Below are 18,185 nucleotides of genomic sequence, written 5' to 3'. Positions count from 1 at the left end.
AAGATGTAATTAAAACATAAATGAGGAAATCAGAATAAACTTGGAAGCAGTTGAACAGCAAGGCAGTCTGAGAGCAGCAAAGTTGAGGTCTCAAATAAAAACTATATATTTATGAGCATATTTTTAGTATGCATAGATGAAGAATTTCAAAGCAAATTAGAGAGTTAGATACATGTTCCATCTAAAATTAATACACAAGTATTCAGGTGCAGGCTGCATTTCATAAGCTTCCTTTCAAAGGAATCCAGGGGAAATATACCAAGGATTTGTGAAGAGCAGAGTTGTACAAAGAAAGTAGACAGCTAAGGCAAAAGTAAGGCTGGTGAAGGAGCTGCTCCACCTTTTTCAGACACAAAATGGACTCCAGCTATAATGAGGAACTTTTTATCACATATTTTTGCAGATGAACATTTTTAGAAAACAGGCATTCTAATTAATTTGAAACTTTTATCTTTCTGATTTTTCAATCCACTCATTGGGCCTTTACTAAGTTCTAACTACTGAGAAACTAATTGACTTGATGAGCTATAGCTCAGCAATTACCTTCTTATAGCTCAGTAGTTACCTTCCACCATGGAAAATACCTGCTAAAGACTACATTCCCAACTGGAACAAATGCATTAAAAGATCACTTGTGCAGTTGGTAATTTTTGGACAATTACAGAAAAGGCCTAATGTAAAAAACATTCAGCCCCACAGAAGTCAAGATTCCAGGACATTTAAACCCTTCTGATGAATTGCTTTAGGCTTATTTAATTTTTTTTTATACTGCCAGTAAATAGTGAAGCACTTCCTCCATCCCTCTAATAAACATGGAGACTTGGGGACAGACAAATGACAATTCAGCAAAGTAAGAGGGGACACAATCATGCAAAACATTACTGCAATCTTACTTCAGCTCTCTTCAGCATCTCCCACTTATTAAGTATCTTCATGGCAAAAACTTTATCTGCATTTTTCAGTTTTACTACTGCAACCTGGAAAAAGGAAATGAAAGACAAATAAGTTACAACAAGAAAATACATATTGTTTTCATTTTTATGTAACCTTGCAGTTTTGGAGGTTTTTTCAAGTATTCTGGATACATTTTTACTATGCACAAAATACCACACCATCAAAACAGAAACACCTCAATAGTACAGAAAAATTCCAAGTTCATTGTAAGCTTTCCTTATGTAACACACTTTCCCTAGGTATAATTATTTTCTAGGTGACTGTCAAAGAAAACTGGCATTTCTTAGCATCACACTTCTTGCTGTATCATAATGACATGAAGCTCTCTGGCTCTATGCTTTATATTCCTGGACTTCAGTGCTACACACTTATTTAAACTTTAGAGCCCTCAACAAAAAGGTAACAGCACAGCAGCTTCTAAATCAAGATAAACAATGTGGTTTTGGTTTTAAAAACAAATAAAACTGCAGATTTGCCATAAAGCAACTTCCACTCTCGTTTCAAATCATGCACTAGATTTTCTTCAAAGATAGTATGACTTCACATTTTTCCACCTGAAGTTCAATGAGTTCTTTATGGTATCTGTTGTAAGCAACAGGGAAACAGTAAAATGCACATTTTCTAGAAAAGTAAGACTTAACAAAACAAGCCAGCCCAGCTGCCTCTCCTCTCCTCATAGCTTCTGAAACATTAGATGCCATAGGCCTCTGTAATAATAAATTAATGAAGTTCACTGACACCATCCTTTTCTAAGAATATTAGTTTTGTTTAGCTATAATATAAGCTAGCATAGAATATTTTTAGGAAAGAGGGAAGGCAGAAGTTTACACAAACTTGTTTTCACAGTTCAGGATTCCCTGGGTATGGAAAGCTCAGTGTCTTAACCCAAATGGGTATAAAAGTGCCACAAACTCAAAGCTGCTGATCAGAACTAGACCAGCATTATCATCCCAACTACAGAAAAGTTCAACAATCACTACATTTTAACAACCATTCTGCCTCTTCCCTTTCAAAGGAATTTTAAAACTAAAGCAAATAAAAGTTTATTCCTGTGTGCATCTGGTTCCAAAGGAACATGCTGTCCCACAGATTATCATCATCTTCATCTTGCAGGCCAGTGACAAAAAAAAATACCAAGGTTGAATCCTACATTCCTTTCACCTCTCTCATAATCAGTAAACCAGCAATGTGTGAAGACAGTGATAACAGAAAAGAAAATACAGGATCAGACAGTTTGAAGGAAGTGTCATGCAAACCTCTTTGAACCATCTTCAGATGTGTCATCAGCTGCAACAGCTTCACAAACGAGGCAAAAGCACAGGCTGAAGGACTGCAATACTCTGCTGTCTAAACCAATGTGTATCTCACAGTGTGCCTCTTGCCTAGCTACAGAACCCCAGACCAAGCAGCTGTCACTTCCCATATGTACATTATCAGCCCTGCTCTTGACACTGCTGCCTTCTGGGGTTGCAGGGAGAGGCAGTGGCAGGGAGATAAAAAGAAGATATAAGACAGAAAGGTATTACATTTATTTGTTTAAACTAGTATATGGGCTGAAATTTTTAAAGGTTACCTCACATGAGGTTCAAGTTCAGATTTAGACTCCATCAAGGAATTTTCAGATTTGAAAAACAAAAATGGATTATTACTTTAGCCTATAATATAATAACTTTAATTCATAAAGAATGTTTCTGTGGTGTGCATGGTAACCCAAGAGAATCACCTTTTTTTTTTGAGGGAAAGATGAATCTTTTGCAGTGATACACAGCCCAGAGTGTGGATTTGATCTTGATTATCCTTTTGCTATACTATCTAAATCTTAGAGGCTCTGGCAAGCCATTACCTGTATCAATTTCTAATGAGAAATAGCAAGAGGAGAAAGCCTCAAAATTGCACCTTATCAGTATTCAAACTGTATCCCACATGACTAGGATAACAGGGACACCCTTGGTGATGCAGCCTGTGGTATGAAGCTACAACGTAGCTGTGCCCCAAAGACCTTTAAGTGTTTTGGGACTCTTGCTGGGAAAAATTAAAAGGCTGCTGCTACTAAAGCTGAGTAGCTCCTGCTGTCCAGCATGGGAAATAAGTTTTTTCCCCACCGTTAACCATTGGAGTAGAGGCAGCCAGAGGCAGAAGACAACACAAGTATTTCAAGGCCAATTTCAGGAATTCATTTCTTGCCTGTAGCATGCTCAGTGCAAGGCTGTGCTATTCTGCAAAGGACTTGCTTATTGAAAGACACCCAGTAAGACTGCACAGCTGCCTAAATTTCCAGTCTCCCATTCAGCAACCACTTGCACACAAGTGCAGGAGCTACAGCACTGCCTTTGGTGAGGATCTGGAACACAGGCCCTCTGTGGCATGAACAAGGGCTTGGTACCTTCTGCAAATGTGTAACAGCACTGAAGACTGACTAAAGAACAAAAATAGACTCGTGTTTACCAGCTGTGTTTACAATCAGTCTGAAGCTTTTAGTCTTAGTGAAAGCCATTAATGTTATTCCATATCAATAACCACCACACACAAAAGATCACAGACATCATCATCATCTTTCTGCAATCACAGCATGTTTTTGGGGGTGTCTCAGTGCTTTATGAAAGTGAATTCCAAAATGCTTATTCCAAGACTGTGAAAGTAAAACCTGACACTTCAGCACTGAGCAGACTGATGCAGTTTCTAATTGTAACAAAAAAATTCTGAATCATGATTACAAATCTAGGCAGTGTTTACATATACACAGAGTATTTACTACCTACACAAAGGCACAAATACAGACTGAGTTTTGTTTTGATCTTTTCCCTTCCCTAGCAAAGCTGTCAAGACTGAAGAAAGAGTAATCACTCCTAGTGATCCTGAAGTGTCTTGCTACTGAACTTCTAAAAATTAGACTTTTTAAAGGTTGGTATTTTTTTAAAATTTTATTTCCCTGTGAACAGCCAAAAAAAAAAAAAAATTGGTATGTGCTGATGTAAACATCTTGGGTTTAGCCAGATATGAAGTTTTTTTTCCTCTTCTTCCAACCATTTTCCATATTTCCCACAAACAGCAGTCTAGTTTGGCATGCTGTCAGACACCTTCTGCCCCAAGCTTGGCTATTTGTCTCTGTGATATTTGTCTGCACTTTCCCTTTGCTTAAAAAGCAATAGCCTTTTACAGGAAAAAAAAAAAAACCCTAGAATAGAAGCTATTAAAGTTGAAAGAGAAAGAAAAACAATAAAAGTAGAAAAGAAGATTCAGCATTGGTTTTCTTGTCCAGCAAGAACAAGCAGACAAGAAAGAATGTTACTGTTCATAACTGTATGACAAAAATTAGGAGTAACTAGCTCATTCTCAAGGTACAAAACTCATCATCTTCAAAATATCAACAACATAACAACCTAATATTTGCTAGCATAAGCATGCACTGATTTTTTTTTTCAAAGCTATAACAGAATCAACTGAAAATTCTGGTATTAGATAGAACTTTCACTAAACTGCACTTTTATACTGCTGAGGGACACCACTAAGAGCTGTTGCCCAGTTGCTTCACCTTTCCTAGCAGCATTTTTCAGCTTCCAAGTTTAAAGTCTTTTTGTTTTGAGTTCGGTTTTTCAAGCCCTGCTGCTCAAAGCCAGCACAATGAATTGCTTGAAGCCCTCATTATTAATTTTACCATGATAATCCTGCTCCTCCCCCAAGCAAAACATCTGTGTTTTCTAAAGACAGCACTCTTACATATAATTGTAAATAAGTAAATGCATGCATGGAGAGGGAAGGGGAATGTGAATAATTTGACAAAAAGGAAGCCTTTTCAGAAGGCAGAAAACAGGGTAAGGGGGAAAACAAAAACTAGGAACAATGAACTCTTACAGTTATAAGCAATAACTAGTTTAAACTACTTTTTGTCTGCATTAAACTTGTAAAAACAAAAAGGGAAATATTTCTTGACTATGCAAATTGAAGAAATTGAGTAGCGTAAAATCAAAATAAGAACAAGTCTGAGACTGTGCCAAAGAAAACTTGCACTAACTTTGTAGTCTACAGAATTTCAGAATTATGTTGATTCAGGAGACAAAAATTACCCCTCCCAGTAACCTAGAGCAACCTTGGTCTCATTTATAGTTTGCTGGAAAGAAAATACATTCTTTCAGATTTCTTAATCTGTCTCAGTAAATACAAGTATTGTGCAATTTAATATTAATATAGTTTTTTGTGGTTTAAGTAGCAGTAAAATTTGGTGGTCCTTTTTTCAATTTTCCTCAGATATTTACTGGTTCTTTTACAGAAAAATTAGCAATTTCATACAGAACTTCTTTTCTTAGACAAATGTCTGTGTAGAACTTGTCTTTGCTAAGCCAGCAAGACACGTATCCTTCCAAATATTTATTAAGAACATAAAAACCCAAACATCTTCACTGAAAGAGCTTCATTTTTCCCCTTACTGAAGATTTTGACAATTAATAGAGTCAAGTTATCTTCCTCAGATAAGGAATTAGAAAGAAACACTGTTCCTAGAAGAGAAGACCTAAGCAATCACACAGACTGTCTCCAGAAGGGGACAGGGAAAGTTACATTCTCACTGTTCATGGGATGATTCACCACAAAGAACTTCCTGAGAAAGAAGTGGTTCTTTGTGGTTCAGCTGCTGTGGTTCAGCTGCTGTGGAGCTTGATGCTGATTTAGCAGACAAAAATGACTTCTCTTAAAAACACAATATAAGGCAGGTTTCATGCATGATCCTCCTGACAAGAAGGCACCAACATCAGCGATTTTTCTTACATTTAACACAGTCTGTAACTCAGCTGCAACTCCTATGGTAGCACTGACCAAGGCTAATCTTTTAAGCAGAAGTGTTTACATCAAAATGGAGATTGCAACATTCTCTGTGGCAGAGGTTTAGACTAAAGATAAATCATCCATGAGTAACTTCAGCCATCAGTCTCCTTTATAAAGAAGCTTTACTCCAGATGGACCAAAATCAAGACTGATAAAGCAGCTAAATAAATACTACCTTTTTTGTTATTTTTACAGCTGCCCAATGATTCTATCTGCACATAGGGATCAGAGTACGTAGTGGCACACACTATAGTAAAAATTCCTCTTCCTAACATACTACCTACAGGGGTCTGCTCTCCCACAATCACAGACCAGCAAAGACTGATCTTCACTCAAGATGCAAACACGTAAGTGAACCTGAGAACAACTCTTCTCTGTCACATGCCAGAGCCTCCAGAAACCCTCTCCTGTCACAGAGAACTTCCATTTCCAAAGGCAATCAACACTTTGATCAGTAAATCTTTTTCTTATTCTTTGGGTTTAAGTTCATGTGCATTTTCAGGAAGTATGGAGTACCTCCTGCAGAGGCTTTACACACTACCCACATCTGCAGTATATTTAGCCATGAAAAACTCAAGGCACTGCTGTACATTAGATTGCTCTTCCTACAGGGTACTGCATGAAAAACAAAGCTCATGCACCCAAAAGAATTAAGAAAAATGGGGCAGAAAGCTAACATTTTAAAGTTTCCTCAACCTAGTGATCAACAGACTTGTCTGGCAAATTCAAGTAAGAGATAGCTTAATCAGAAGCAGTAAAAAATTGTATGGTTTGACAGCAGTAGGTGACAACTGAAAAGGAAAATAACATCTGCTGAAGTCCTTAAAAGAAATACAGGAAAAATATTCAAAAGTTCATTAAAATAGGAAACTCAATTACAGGAAAAGAGATATTTCTCTACGTTGTTGGAATGTCAGTGTCAATATTTGGCTATTTAAGCTGCTGAAAACTACTTTCAGACTGTATAGGTATCAGGAAAATTAGCAATTATTAGACTTCTGTACCATCAGTTACAAACTGATCTCCATCTCCTCACTGGCAAGAATTAGTCAAGCAAATGATTTATCCTCAGGCAGGTGAAACATGGTCTCTGAATCCATCTGATTGAGAGCCTGCTCTCAAAATTCACAAGACTTAAAAAGAGCTGTCAAAGAATGTATAAAACAAAATGTACATGCATCAAACATTAGGTGGGCCTATAATATCCATTATGACTAAATAATGTAAAAACCTGAATACCAGTGTATTGTTATGAACTGTCTCTGCTCCTCAGTGCTGCAGGTCTGCAAGAGAATTATCCAAACCCTTCCACCTCCTTCTCACACATACCTCCCCAAAGGCTCCTCGACCAATCACTTTCAGAATCTCAAAATCTTCTTTATGTAGTCGCATCTGTTTCACTTTAGATGTAAAAGGTTTGGCTGAAACAAAGGGGGAAAAAAAAGAGAATCATTAAAAAAACCCAAAAAACAACCCACGCAAAAAACAAAGAACAAGGTAACAGTAACACAAAATAGATACAATCAGAGGCCTAAAACCAAGGGATCATTTTGCTTATACACCTGTTTATCCTAAAGGAATATAATGAAGTTTAAAGCTAGAAATCATGAAGTAAGAACTAAGTCAAAACTGCTGTGAGAAAAAGGTTTACAAAGTAAGCTTGCTTTTTCGCCTTCTTTTAATTAAAAAAAATGGAGTCAAGCTGACTGTATTTTTCCACAGACTTTTGAGTTCACAGACATCCACTGAATCTGTGCTATATAATTCTGGTTGCAAAAGCAAAGTCTAATATAATGAGTTCACTGTGGACAATATTAATTGTTTTGCCAATCAGCCACACAATACTGTATTCAATGAGAAATTAAAATGGTAGTAAATGCTAAGTGGAAGGGCAATATTGGCCTACACAATGTATTATGCAATGTTTTTTGAAAAATACTTCTTCAAGGGAACACCTAATAGTCAATTCTTGGTTTTGGAAGCAAGAACAGTTGCACTCAAGACATTATTAACACATTCAGTGAAAAAACTGGGTGCATTTTCAAGTTAAGCTTCATTTCCTTCTCCTTTTCCCCTTCTTTTAAAATATATTTGAAAGCAGTAAGCAAAATAATGTACTGTATTCCAGACAGGTAAAACCCCTGCACTGTTTGCAGTAAAACAGTCTCAGGAGTACTATTCCTCTCTTTTAGCCCCATTTAGCACTACAATTAACCAGCCCTGGTTCATTAATACATCTCTGCATGCATGCAAAACAAGTTACTGATAACTCTACATCAAAACATACATAGCACAACCCTTGGTAAAAAAAAACTTAAAAATTGAAGCTTTAAGTAATTTAGCAGGAAAAGGATTTCTTTATAAAATTATTGTTCTAAAGGCACGTTCAATGCTTTACACAAATGAAATCCTATTACTAAACCAGATACTTCAGTAAATATGGTTCATACAGGAAGGTTGTATAATCAGAATTGGGATGGGTCTCCAAAACACAAATTCAATTTTTGGCTCAAAGGCAGTCTAGCTCGATGATCCCAAAGAAACAACTTGAGATACTTCACCCAGTTTCACATCTATGAAAAGGGAACATTACTTTTGGAATGGACAAGGCACTGACAATCACACTGCTGAATCACAAAACCCCAAAAAGGCACATTGTAAAGTCACCATTTTACAAGGCCCATAAAACCTTATTAGCTTATGCTTTCAGGGTACAGAGGCCCATCTCTGTCCATTTCTCTCTCTACAGGGGCTGATGGAATCAGTGCAGTTTTATTTGCAGGGAAGAGTTGTGAGAGCCATCGTACTGCAGAACAATTTGTTCAGAATAACATTTCTAAACAGAAATGGGGAACTGTTTTCAAAAACTCCAAAATCAAATGACCCTAAGTAAGAAGCAAGTTAAATAGACCTAGACACGTGTAAGAAACCAAATATGGGTTCTCCTAGAAGTCAGAATTTTCCTCTTTCTAATGTTATGAAATAATCCTGCTAAAACCCCATAATTCAATTTAGAACTTTAATATTGATCATGCAGCCCTTCAAGGCACTACAGCATCCTTGTCCAGAACCATACTACCTTGTGTTCATCCAAAGCAACCCTATAAACTGAGTCAAGACACAAGCTACCTGTAGTTTTGATACCTAAAACCCCCTACAAAACGTGTTCATCCTAGTGAAAGTAGCTTTCTAAACCACATCTGTAGAATAATGACACAAAAATGCAGCACATGTTTACAGCACAGCTCTACTAACATTCACGGTACAATAGATGAAACCCTTTAAAAATCTCAGTGGTTCCAAAGTCTGAACCTGGTCTCTTTTTTCTGAAATTTCTCAGATACCAGGAATCAATTCTCTCCCAGGAATTACATCTGTTCCAACTAGAGGAACATCAGCTTATGATTACAAAAACCCAGCGTTAGGTCCAAATAGTAAAGATGCAGCCACATAACACTGAGATTTTCACTGCAGTGCTACTTTTGCTTTACATTTATAATAACTTTATTCAAAATATTGAATTACAAAATTAAAATACAGGTTTAATATTACATTTTAAATATTGCTAAAATGCAATTTAAACAGAAGTATATCACTCAAGTTCACAGAGATTCCCCAACCTTTTAAGAATCTTTTATTCCTTAAAAGAAAGGTCTTGCAGTAGAAAAAGTGATAAGAAAATGTACTTTTTTAAGAAAATGTACTAGAAAAAGTGATAAGAAAATGCCTTACTTGGACAGCCTGAGCTGTGCTACATTGAGTGACTAAATACAAATATTAATACTACTGAACAAATTAAAACAAGCCATTAGAGCCTTTTAACTTGAAAAACAACTGATTGAAAACAAACATGTAGTTCTCAACTGCAACATTTTTTGACCATTATAGGCCTGGCTAGAGTACAAGGCAAAATTTCTTGCTAACAAGCAACAGCATAGCTGTTTAAACCACAATGCTCTTCCTCACTTTATATTGCAAGGAAAGGCCTGTCATTCTTTAATTATTACGTTCTGAAATCTTCCAGGGTTCCCATAGGGATTCTGGAAAAATAAACATCACTATAACTACTTCAGTCAAATAACAGCGACAAAAATAGGTTTGGAGTAGGTTAAATGATTTGTGGTATCAGCATTAGTGGAAAAGTTTGTAAAACCTCCCTCCCCTGTAACTTTTTTATCACCTCTAGCAGAGATGTCAATGTAGAGCCAAGCAGCTCTTGGAAGAAAAGTTAGAGCCCCAGGAAAAAAAAAAAAAAGAAAAGAAGAAAAAAAAAGGGGAAAGGGAAAAAAAAAAAAAAAAAAGAATTGCCCTAGGAATGTGCTCCAAATAGCTTGTTCCAAAAAAGGCCAATTTGCTTTATCATCAACGTTGTTTGTCTACTGTGCAAACATCTGCTGCTCTTGTGGCAACAGCAATGTTAAGTATAGAAAACTTGGCCTGGCCTGGGGTCTTGGAAGGCTCTCTGCAGACAGCGTTTCATCCACACAGATTTCCAGACTAGGAGGTTAACAGGCAGACCTTTGGCAAGCAGTTTGCAGTGTCCTACAGGCCTTATAGAGAGAGCAAATGGTCAGGCCAGGGAATGCTTTTCAAAACAGGGGTCCCTGAAAAGCAGATTTGCAGGAACACAGCCCTCATTTACACCCCCATCTCCCTAAAGAGAATCAGCACAAAGTTAACACAAAACAACACCCTCTTTTTTCACAGGAGCTGTGGTTTCTCTCATGGTTGATATGAGAGTGACACACTTGCTTTGCAGATTTTTCAGAGGCAGTATGGGCATTTCCTTTGGCGCTTCATTCAGCCTACAGAAATACACAGGAGCATAGATGATATTTTCCACACACACATCCCTTTTCAAAGTTGCTAGCCATGTGCGATACAGATTAGGGAGCAGCAGTTTGCTGTGCCAAAGAGAACTCTTCCTCCTCCAAAGGAAGGCTAAGTGTGGGGAGCCTGGCCACTGCCTCCTCCTGCTGGTTTTCAACTCACAAGAGCTGGAAGTTCATTACATAAAACTTTCCAGCATGTTCTCTATGGCCACACATTGACAAGTCATACACAATGTTGATGGAGGAGGCTGCTGTGAAAAATACTCTATGTTATCAATCTCTGTGAAGGAGATGGAGAGATAAGAATTGACCTATAAAATCTGCTCTGTAAAAACACTTGGCCACTCCACCTGGCCAGTACTTCCCATCTCACCCTGCCTGGGAAAACTGTGCCACCACCCTCTTGGCAAGATTCCTTGCACTTATTCAATCAATTACACATGGCAAGGAAAAACAATCTCCCAATTCACCCTCAGGGCAACCAATGTACTGATGCAGGAAGCTAAGCTGCATTTTCAAACAAGGTGAACCTGCCATGACTATTCTTTCAATTTATTTACGTTTCTATAGGTCTATCCCCACATTTCATGCTCTAGCCATTCATTCCATTTATGCCTACAATCCATGGAAAAAAATAAAATTCACTAAAAGGAGAATACAACAAGTGTTAGAATTTTCATTTTTTTCTGGTTGAAATTTAACCAGAACTCCATCAGAAGTAACGTGTTAAACACATAGACAAACACTCAGGAGGAGTCTAGTTGCCAAGCCAGGCATGCAGAGGAACATATGTTCTACCCCCTGGCCCTGGAAAGGCAGGATTTTATTATAATTACAACAAGCATCCAGCAGAAGAGAGGCAAAACAATGAGCTCTACAGTAGTGACACTGAGCTTCAACAGTCTGTTCATCATATTTACAGTGGGGAAGCAGTTATTAGCATTACTTACAGTCTATTTAATAATAAGGGGGTTATGCTTTAAACTCTCGGAGATAAAACTCCACATCTTCCAAAAGAGCTGACACAGGGATGGCAGTGACTTGATAGCCCAATGCAACTCAGTATTAGGATTATACCAAATGACACCAAAACAGTAAAACAGCTGTTTTGGATGCTTTATTAGCAAAGTCAGTCTCATGCTCCTGCCTTGCTCACTCTCCCTCCAGCTCCAAGTTTCTGTCTGCAGAGCCTGGGCAGGGCTAGCCCTGCAATTCAGATTTTCCCAGGCTAACCTGTTGGGGGTTCCTGCTTCTCCCTCACCTGCCAGTGCCCCTTTCCCTCCCCAGCACAGCCCTGAAGGGAACCAGGGGTGCTGCAGGCATGGGTTCAAACTGAACCCAAGTGACATGAAGATCATGATGACTGTTAAAGAAAGTGCAGCAGAGCTGGAGAAGCAATTGGGAATGTGCCTCCACAACCCATTTAAATAGAAAACATAACAAGACAGTGTTCAGGAATTCCTCTCAGTGCCTCACTGATGCTGCATTTACTTTTGGATCAACAAGCTGGCTAACTCTGCTTAGACTGAAGACTGTACCCTTGACTGACAGGTTGCAGTAAGATACCCTTATCTTACTTCTCAAATTACAAAACATGCTTCCTTAGCAATCAGGCATCCCACAGCAAACCCAGCCTTCTGCCCACTGCACTGTGCAATGTAAAATGCCAAGTCAAGTCAAAGATATAAAAATTTAAAACTGTATCCACCAGAATTGTCAACAACAGTGAAAGTTCATTCTGAAGGAAATAGATTGGGAAAGCAAACAACCACCACGGGAAACTAGTCACTTGCCATTTCAAGACAGAAACCCCTTTGCTTCACCAGCTAAAAGTATTTCTTAAAATACATACAGAGCTTCCCCATGCAAATGAGAAAAAACACATAGTCTAAAAAGATTGTCATTTAACTCAATACCAGAAGGCTCTCTAATTCTTCTTAGTGCTGTCTTTGGGGAAAAAAAAAAACAACAAAAAACTAAACTCAACCACCCCAACAGAAAACCCCACCACAAACCCAAAGCAGAATAATATATTGACAGGCTCAGTTTTTTAAAAGTGTTCTGCAGTTTTGAAATTTTCGGCTAAATTCCTGAAAGGAACTTCACAAGTATTTCTACTTTACAGGCTTGATCCAAACCTAAAATATTTATTTTCCACTGGCTTCTATCAGCTGAGATTATGAAATGTGTAAATAGCATTTTTGAGTTAAGACAGACCATAGCCGGAGCTTTCAAAAAACTCCAGAAAGGAGGTGTGAGAGAAAACCACTCCCAAAAAAACCAGTCTTTCTCCAAACAAAGGGGAAGTAATTGACAATCAGCAAGGCAGAGCTGCTTAAAGCATAATTTGAGAGGAGATGGAAAAGAAATCTTTCCTTTCCACCCACCTAAGGTTGGCAGAATAGCCAAGAAGGCTTTGGCAGTTTCTGCCAACTCTCAGGAGGAAATTGGGTGAAACACTGCAGTCAACAGCGATAGCAGCTGAACCACAGAACATCAGTCAAGACAATGTAAAAAATAAAAGCCACAAATACCCTTCTCAGTTTTAACAGTTAAGATTCAGTTTTCACACCCTCAGAACATTTTTGACATGTTTTCCCTGATGAACAGTTAAGTGCCAGCATCTCTAAGTACAAGTTAAGAATCTGGCATTCTCCAGGAATGAGAAGCATGTCCACAAATTCCTGTACTATGGTATAGACAGACACAATATTCTGGATCCTACTGTGTTTGCATCAAGGTCAAGTAGAGACCATCCAGCCAACTTTGGCTACAGCCACCACAAAATATTCTTCAACTGGAACTTTAAAATTAGAGAGAAAAATAAAATACCTTTCCCAAACATACTGGAGTAGTTCTGGTTTTTCCTTCCCCAGACTCAAACGAAAAATAATCCCTGGGTTCACAAAACACCCGCTGCAGATCTGGACAACACTTCCATACCACATCAAGATAAAGCCATTATTTTTTTTATATTACCATTCTTTCTCATCCCAAGAATTTCAGTAAACCACCCTATGTTTAAATATTATTATACTAGCAGCAAAGTGAAATATTGAACTTTAATTCATCCTGCTGTGGATTGGAATTCTAGAGCAAAACTTAACTGGTTGTGCTACAAGTCTCCTGTTCCACCTATTAAAGAGGGTGGAAATGCTCTCAGAGTAAATCAAGAGCAGACAGGAAGAAAGTTTTGTGACATTTAAAAACCCTGAAAGGCTAAAACAAAGGAGAAGGAAGAAGGTGGCCTTACACTTTATAAAGCAGAACGCTGCTTTGACTCCATCCCTCATGCTGTCCCAGAGCTGGAAACAAGTCAATTAAAATCACACTTAAAACAGTCAAGCTTAAACTTCACATTCCCCAATGTCTGAAAAATAATCCAGTATGCTGGTATTTGACTGCCAAAAAATGCTGGACATTTCAGCTGTAAGTACAATCAATCAATCAGACCTGTGTTTAGAATTACTAAATGATCTGAAAAATCAAAATAAATCAGGAGAATACTTTAAGGAGAATTCTTAGTTCTTCAAAACATTACTTTTTCTTATGTAAAGGAGATATAACACCTTCTAGTCTGACTAGACTCTAGAAAAAGAGCTGTTTGTGGAACACTGTGTGTTGATGAATATCAGAGGGAAAAAAAAAATCAAACATTGCACAATAAACAGAGCATGCAACCACCCTTCAGTGAGGGAGAGGGGAAAAAAAGAAAAGGGGAGGAAGAATGTGTCAAGTAACAGCACTCTACTCTGAAGACCAGCTACTGTTATAACCACAACTAAGGCCTGAAACATGTCCTCTCTCAAAGCACTTGTGAAGGTATCAATCATTTCATTGTTTCCTTTGTTGTGTTTTTGGGTTTGCATCCCTCAATAAAGAATTGTTCAACACGTATTTGATTTATAATTCCAATAATCCTCTCAATTAAAATATAGAATTGAGCCCTCTCTAGAAATTCTGGTGCATGCTGCACTAACATAGAAACGTTTTATTTCTAGAAGAAAGCCAGCAACTTCAGTCCACTGAGTCCCCTGCTCAGCTTCCCAGGTATTTCACAGCACCTGCAGAAGTCTCCATTTCTGAAGCTACAGAAAGAAGGATTTTAAGGGATACTGCCTTACACTCCCTTCTCTTGCCTCCCTTTCACCTCAGAATTTTAATTAAAAGAAAATATCTATATAAAGCAAATATGCTGAGGTCAGGCATTTAATATTCTTTTGCAAATACTGAGAGTCTCATTACACCTTACATGAGCAACTAAATTTTTGCTTTTGAGGAGAAAACAAAAAAGCTGTAAAAGCTCTGTAAAACTGAAAGCACTTTTAATATTTTTAATTAGTCAAATGATATGCTCTAATCCTTGTGAGAAGGGGAGTGAGCAGACTCTCCACAAACTTTCCTTCTCTAAAATGACTCATATGTGTAGCCATATATTCTTAGCCAACACTTACACTTAGAACTTGTCAAAATGCACACCTGTCAAGTCTCACACAGCATACAAATTATTTGAGTCCTGTCTCTCACTCCTCCACAAGTTCCCCCCCAAGATTCTCTGCACATCCCTGCAGACACTTCCCACCAAGCTGCAAGGGTCTCAGAAGAAGGACAGTAACGCAGCCAAACCCAAAATAGCAGCAAATTCCTCTTCAGGACACCTCTGGCAGGTGCCCACAGGATGAACATGAACATGTACCAATATACCTTATTTCCTCTTTAAAAGCATGACACAAATCTGCTCATGAAGCACTTCATTTACTGCAGGTTTCTCTTGTTTGTATTTGCATTGCAACACAGCTCTAAAGCCCCAAGCAGAGCTACAGAATTTGTACAAATGCACACAATTACACTCCTATTTTGGCCCTTATAGGCAATATTTGAAATGAAAATGTTATATGAAGCCCTGCATTCATGACATTTAACTGAATTTCAAATATTAAAACAACGTTAAAATTCAGAAAAACAAAACCAACTTCAATATCATGTATGACAAATGGAAATATGAAAAACTACATTGAGTAGGAACTTGGTGTTATGAGAAGGACTTTTGCCTAGATTAAGATAAGGTTCATCTCCACAACTGCTTTTTATTGAAATTTTGAGTTCCTAGTCACAAAAAAAAAAAAAAAAAAAAAAGAAGAAACACCTTCCATATGTCCACAGAAATTGTTCCACCTGGACAGCTTGAGCTCCTCTTCCACCCATACCTCACATCATTTTAAATGCCATCACCCTATGCTATTTGTACTGTAAGGACTGCAGACTTACTCATTTGTTTGCTCTTTGTATTTCAAGCTGGGTAATCCAATGAACAGGTACATTATTGTCTGGTTCTTTTGCATTGACACAAGGGTAAAAGAACTGTAATTCAAAATGAAGTAATGTTTCAAGAACTGTTCTTAGTTTTGTGACATTTCAGGGAGTTATGAAGTTAACAGCAGCCCTTTCTTAAAGAAACCACACTCCTGAAAAGTCTCCAAAGATCCCAGAACTTCAGCACACTTGCAGAGTTACCTTAAAACTAATGCAAATAAAATGAAAAAAAAATTAATCATTTGAAGTTCGGTACCATTAGGATGTAAATTTCCTGTAATAAACTTGATTTGGCCCACTTGAGAATAAAAACCATATGATAAAGCTGAAGTACCTAACTGTGCACCAGATCCGGCTCTATTTCCCAACCACAATCATCTCCACTTTCTTCCTGATTAAGTGATCACTGGAAAATAATGCTGATTAAGATATTTTTATTTCGACCGCACTTCACCTCATGGCAATTTTAATAATTTTATCCTCAGTGCTGCTGAATCACTAAAACCTGTTGCTACTGCAAACCATCCCCATTAATATAAATCAAACTTTCAAGAGGATCTTCATTCTGAAGAAGACAAATACGTTTCCCAACACCTGTAACCAACCTATAATAAATATTTTCTGTGAGCAGGAAGTTCCTACCTAAACCACATTTGTCTGTGGGCACACCTGCAGGTGTCAAGAGATTGCTTTGATCCACACCTTCTTTGTAACACCAAGGTTGCAGGAAAGAATAATTCTGGAACCCAGAGGATGGATTTAATTATTTATGAAACCAAAGAGAAACCTGCACTTATTTTTTAATAAGTATCTTGGTTCTAGTTTTAGGCACCCTTAATGCTTCTATTACCTACACAGAAAATGATTTTAAACCAACCTTTCAGGGCATATGGGTTCAAACTGTCCCTTTAGAATGCCTAATGAATCAAGTGAAGGGATTCACTCATGGTGCACCTGAACTGACTTTTGTGCTACAGAGCACGCCACTTATTTCAGTGTCCCTGTCAATGACACATCACAAATAAGAGAGACCTCAAATCCATGAACTCTTACATGCACATATTTGCAAGGCTGACCCTGAATTCAAAGTCATCTTTGAGTAATTTTGTAAGAAGATACAATTATTTGGTTTTGTTAATCAACGTAAGATCAAAAGAGGAGGCCACAAGTGAAATTAACAATCTTTCTGTAAATGACTGATTGGTTCCATTTCAAACTATAAACTAACCAAAAAGAACAATTAAGCTCAAGACAAATTATTCTGCATCTTCAAATTCTAGACATATTTTCAAAATTTTTGTAAGCTTTTCCCCCTAAGTATAGACAGGAAAGAGGGTCTTATATGAATTTGATTTACTGGCGAAGAAATGTTTTGCAAGTTGTGATCCTAAACACATAAAATATCCACTGAGTTCTGAAAATTCTTTGCATGCTTTTACCCAAGTTTTATCTCAAAAGTCTTGTTTATTAGAAACTTAAAAGAAAAAATCATGGCAAGACACAGCACACACAAACAAGTTTGAGATAAGTAATGGGATAATACGGAAGTTGGATACATTTTCAGAGGAGTGCAGAACACAAATTTTTAATTTCTAAAACCAGCAGCAGTTTTAAGGAGAGAGTCACTTAGTTACCTCAATAAATCAACCCCACTTCAGAAAAGGTAACATTCAAAAATTTTACTCAGCACTTATAATTTCTAAAAATTAGCAATCTACTTCGTAAAACTACTCAAATGGAAACTGCACTCTAATAAAAATAGAATCCTGGGAATAAGACATTTTGCAAATATAAATCATAATTAAGTCATAAGCAAAATGAATGCTAGAAATTCATTACCCTTCACTCTGAAATTAGTTTATAAAAGGTTTGATCTATGAAAAAAGTACTTTCAGGGATATAAATTCATAGCTCACATTTTTACAAATGTCTTGTTCCACAGACCACAAAGGAGCAATTTAAGAAGTGGTTCACAGTAAAATGTAAGCAAACAAATGTTTCTTCTTGGTATGGATAATTTATGTTCCACATGATATGACAAAACCCATTTCACTAATTATTTCATCATCTTTCCATTTTCAGCAAGAGTCCTCACTTCAAACACCTGCTCATGACACCTCTTCTTCCTCTAGACCTGAGCAACACATTGAAGTACGAAAGCTTAACAGCATGAAAGATGGTCAAAACTTTCTCCAAATTCCGTAAATTTTTCATATTTTTTTGATATGAAAACAGTACTTTTAAACCCTTTTTAGCAATTGGGTCTAG

The 18,185-nt window shown here is 37.4% G+C and overlaps 1 protein-coding gene across 10 annotated transcripts in view; it reads right to left on the bottom strand.

Moving 5' to 3' along the window:
• Positions 1 to 18,185, bottom strand: part of CDC42BPA (CDC42 binding protein kinase alpha) — a 183,360-nt gene that overhangs the window by 117,843 nt on the left and 47,332 nt on the right. For all 10 annotated transcript variants that reach the window (XM_054514444.1, XM_054514443.1, XM_036380993.2 and 7 more), the window contains 2 exons: positions 7,102 to 7,193; positions 894 to 977 (listed from right to left, as the gene is read on the bottom strand). In XM_054514444.1, coding sequence (XP_054370419.1) covers positions 894 to 977; positions 7,102 to 7,193 — 176 coding nt within the window. The remainder of the gene's footprint in view (positions 1 to 893; positions 978 to 7,101; positions 7,194 to 18,185) is intronic.

This window comes from Molothrus ater, chromosome 3, assembly GCF_012460135.2.
Source record: "Molothrus ater isolate BHLD 08-10-18 breed brown headed cowbird chromosome 3, BPBGC_Mater_1.1, whole genome shotgun sequence".
NCBI classification, from domain to species: domain Eukaryota; kingdom Metazoa; phylum Chordata; class Aves; order Passeriformes; family Icteridae; genus Molothrus; species Molothrus ater.
The sequence above is the reverse complement of the archived record's forward strand: the minus strand, read 5'-3'. Positions and strand labels throughout refer to the sequence as shown.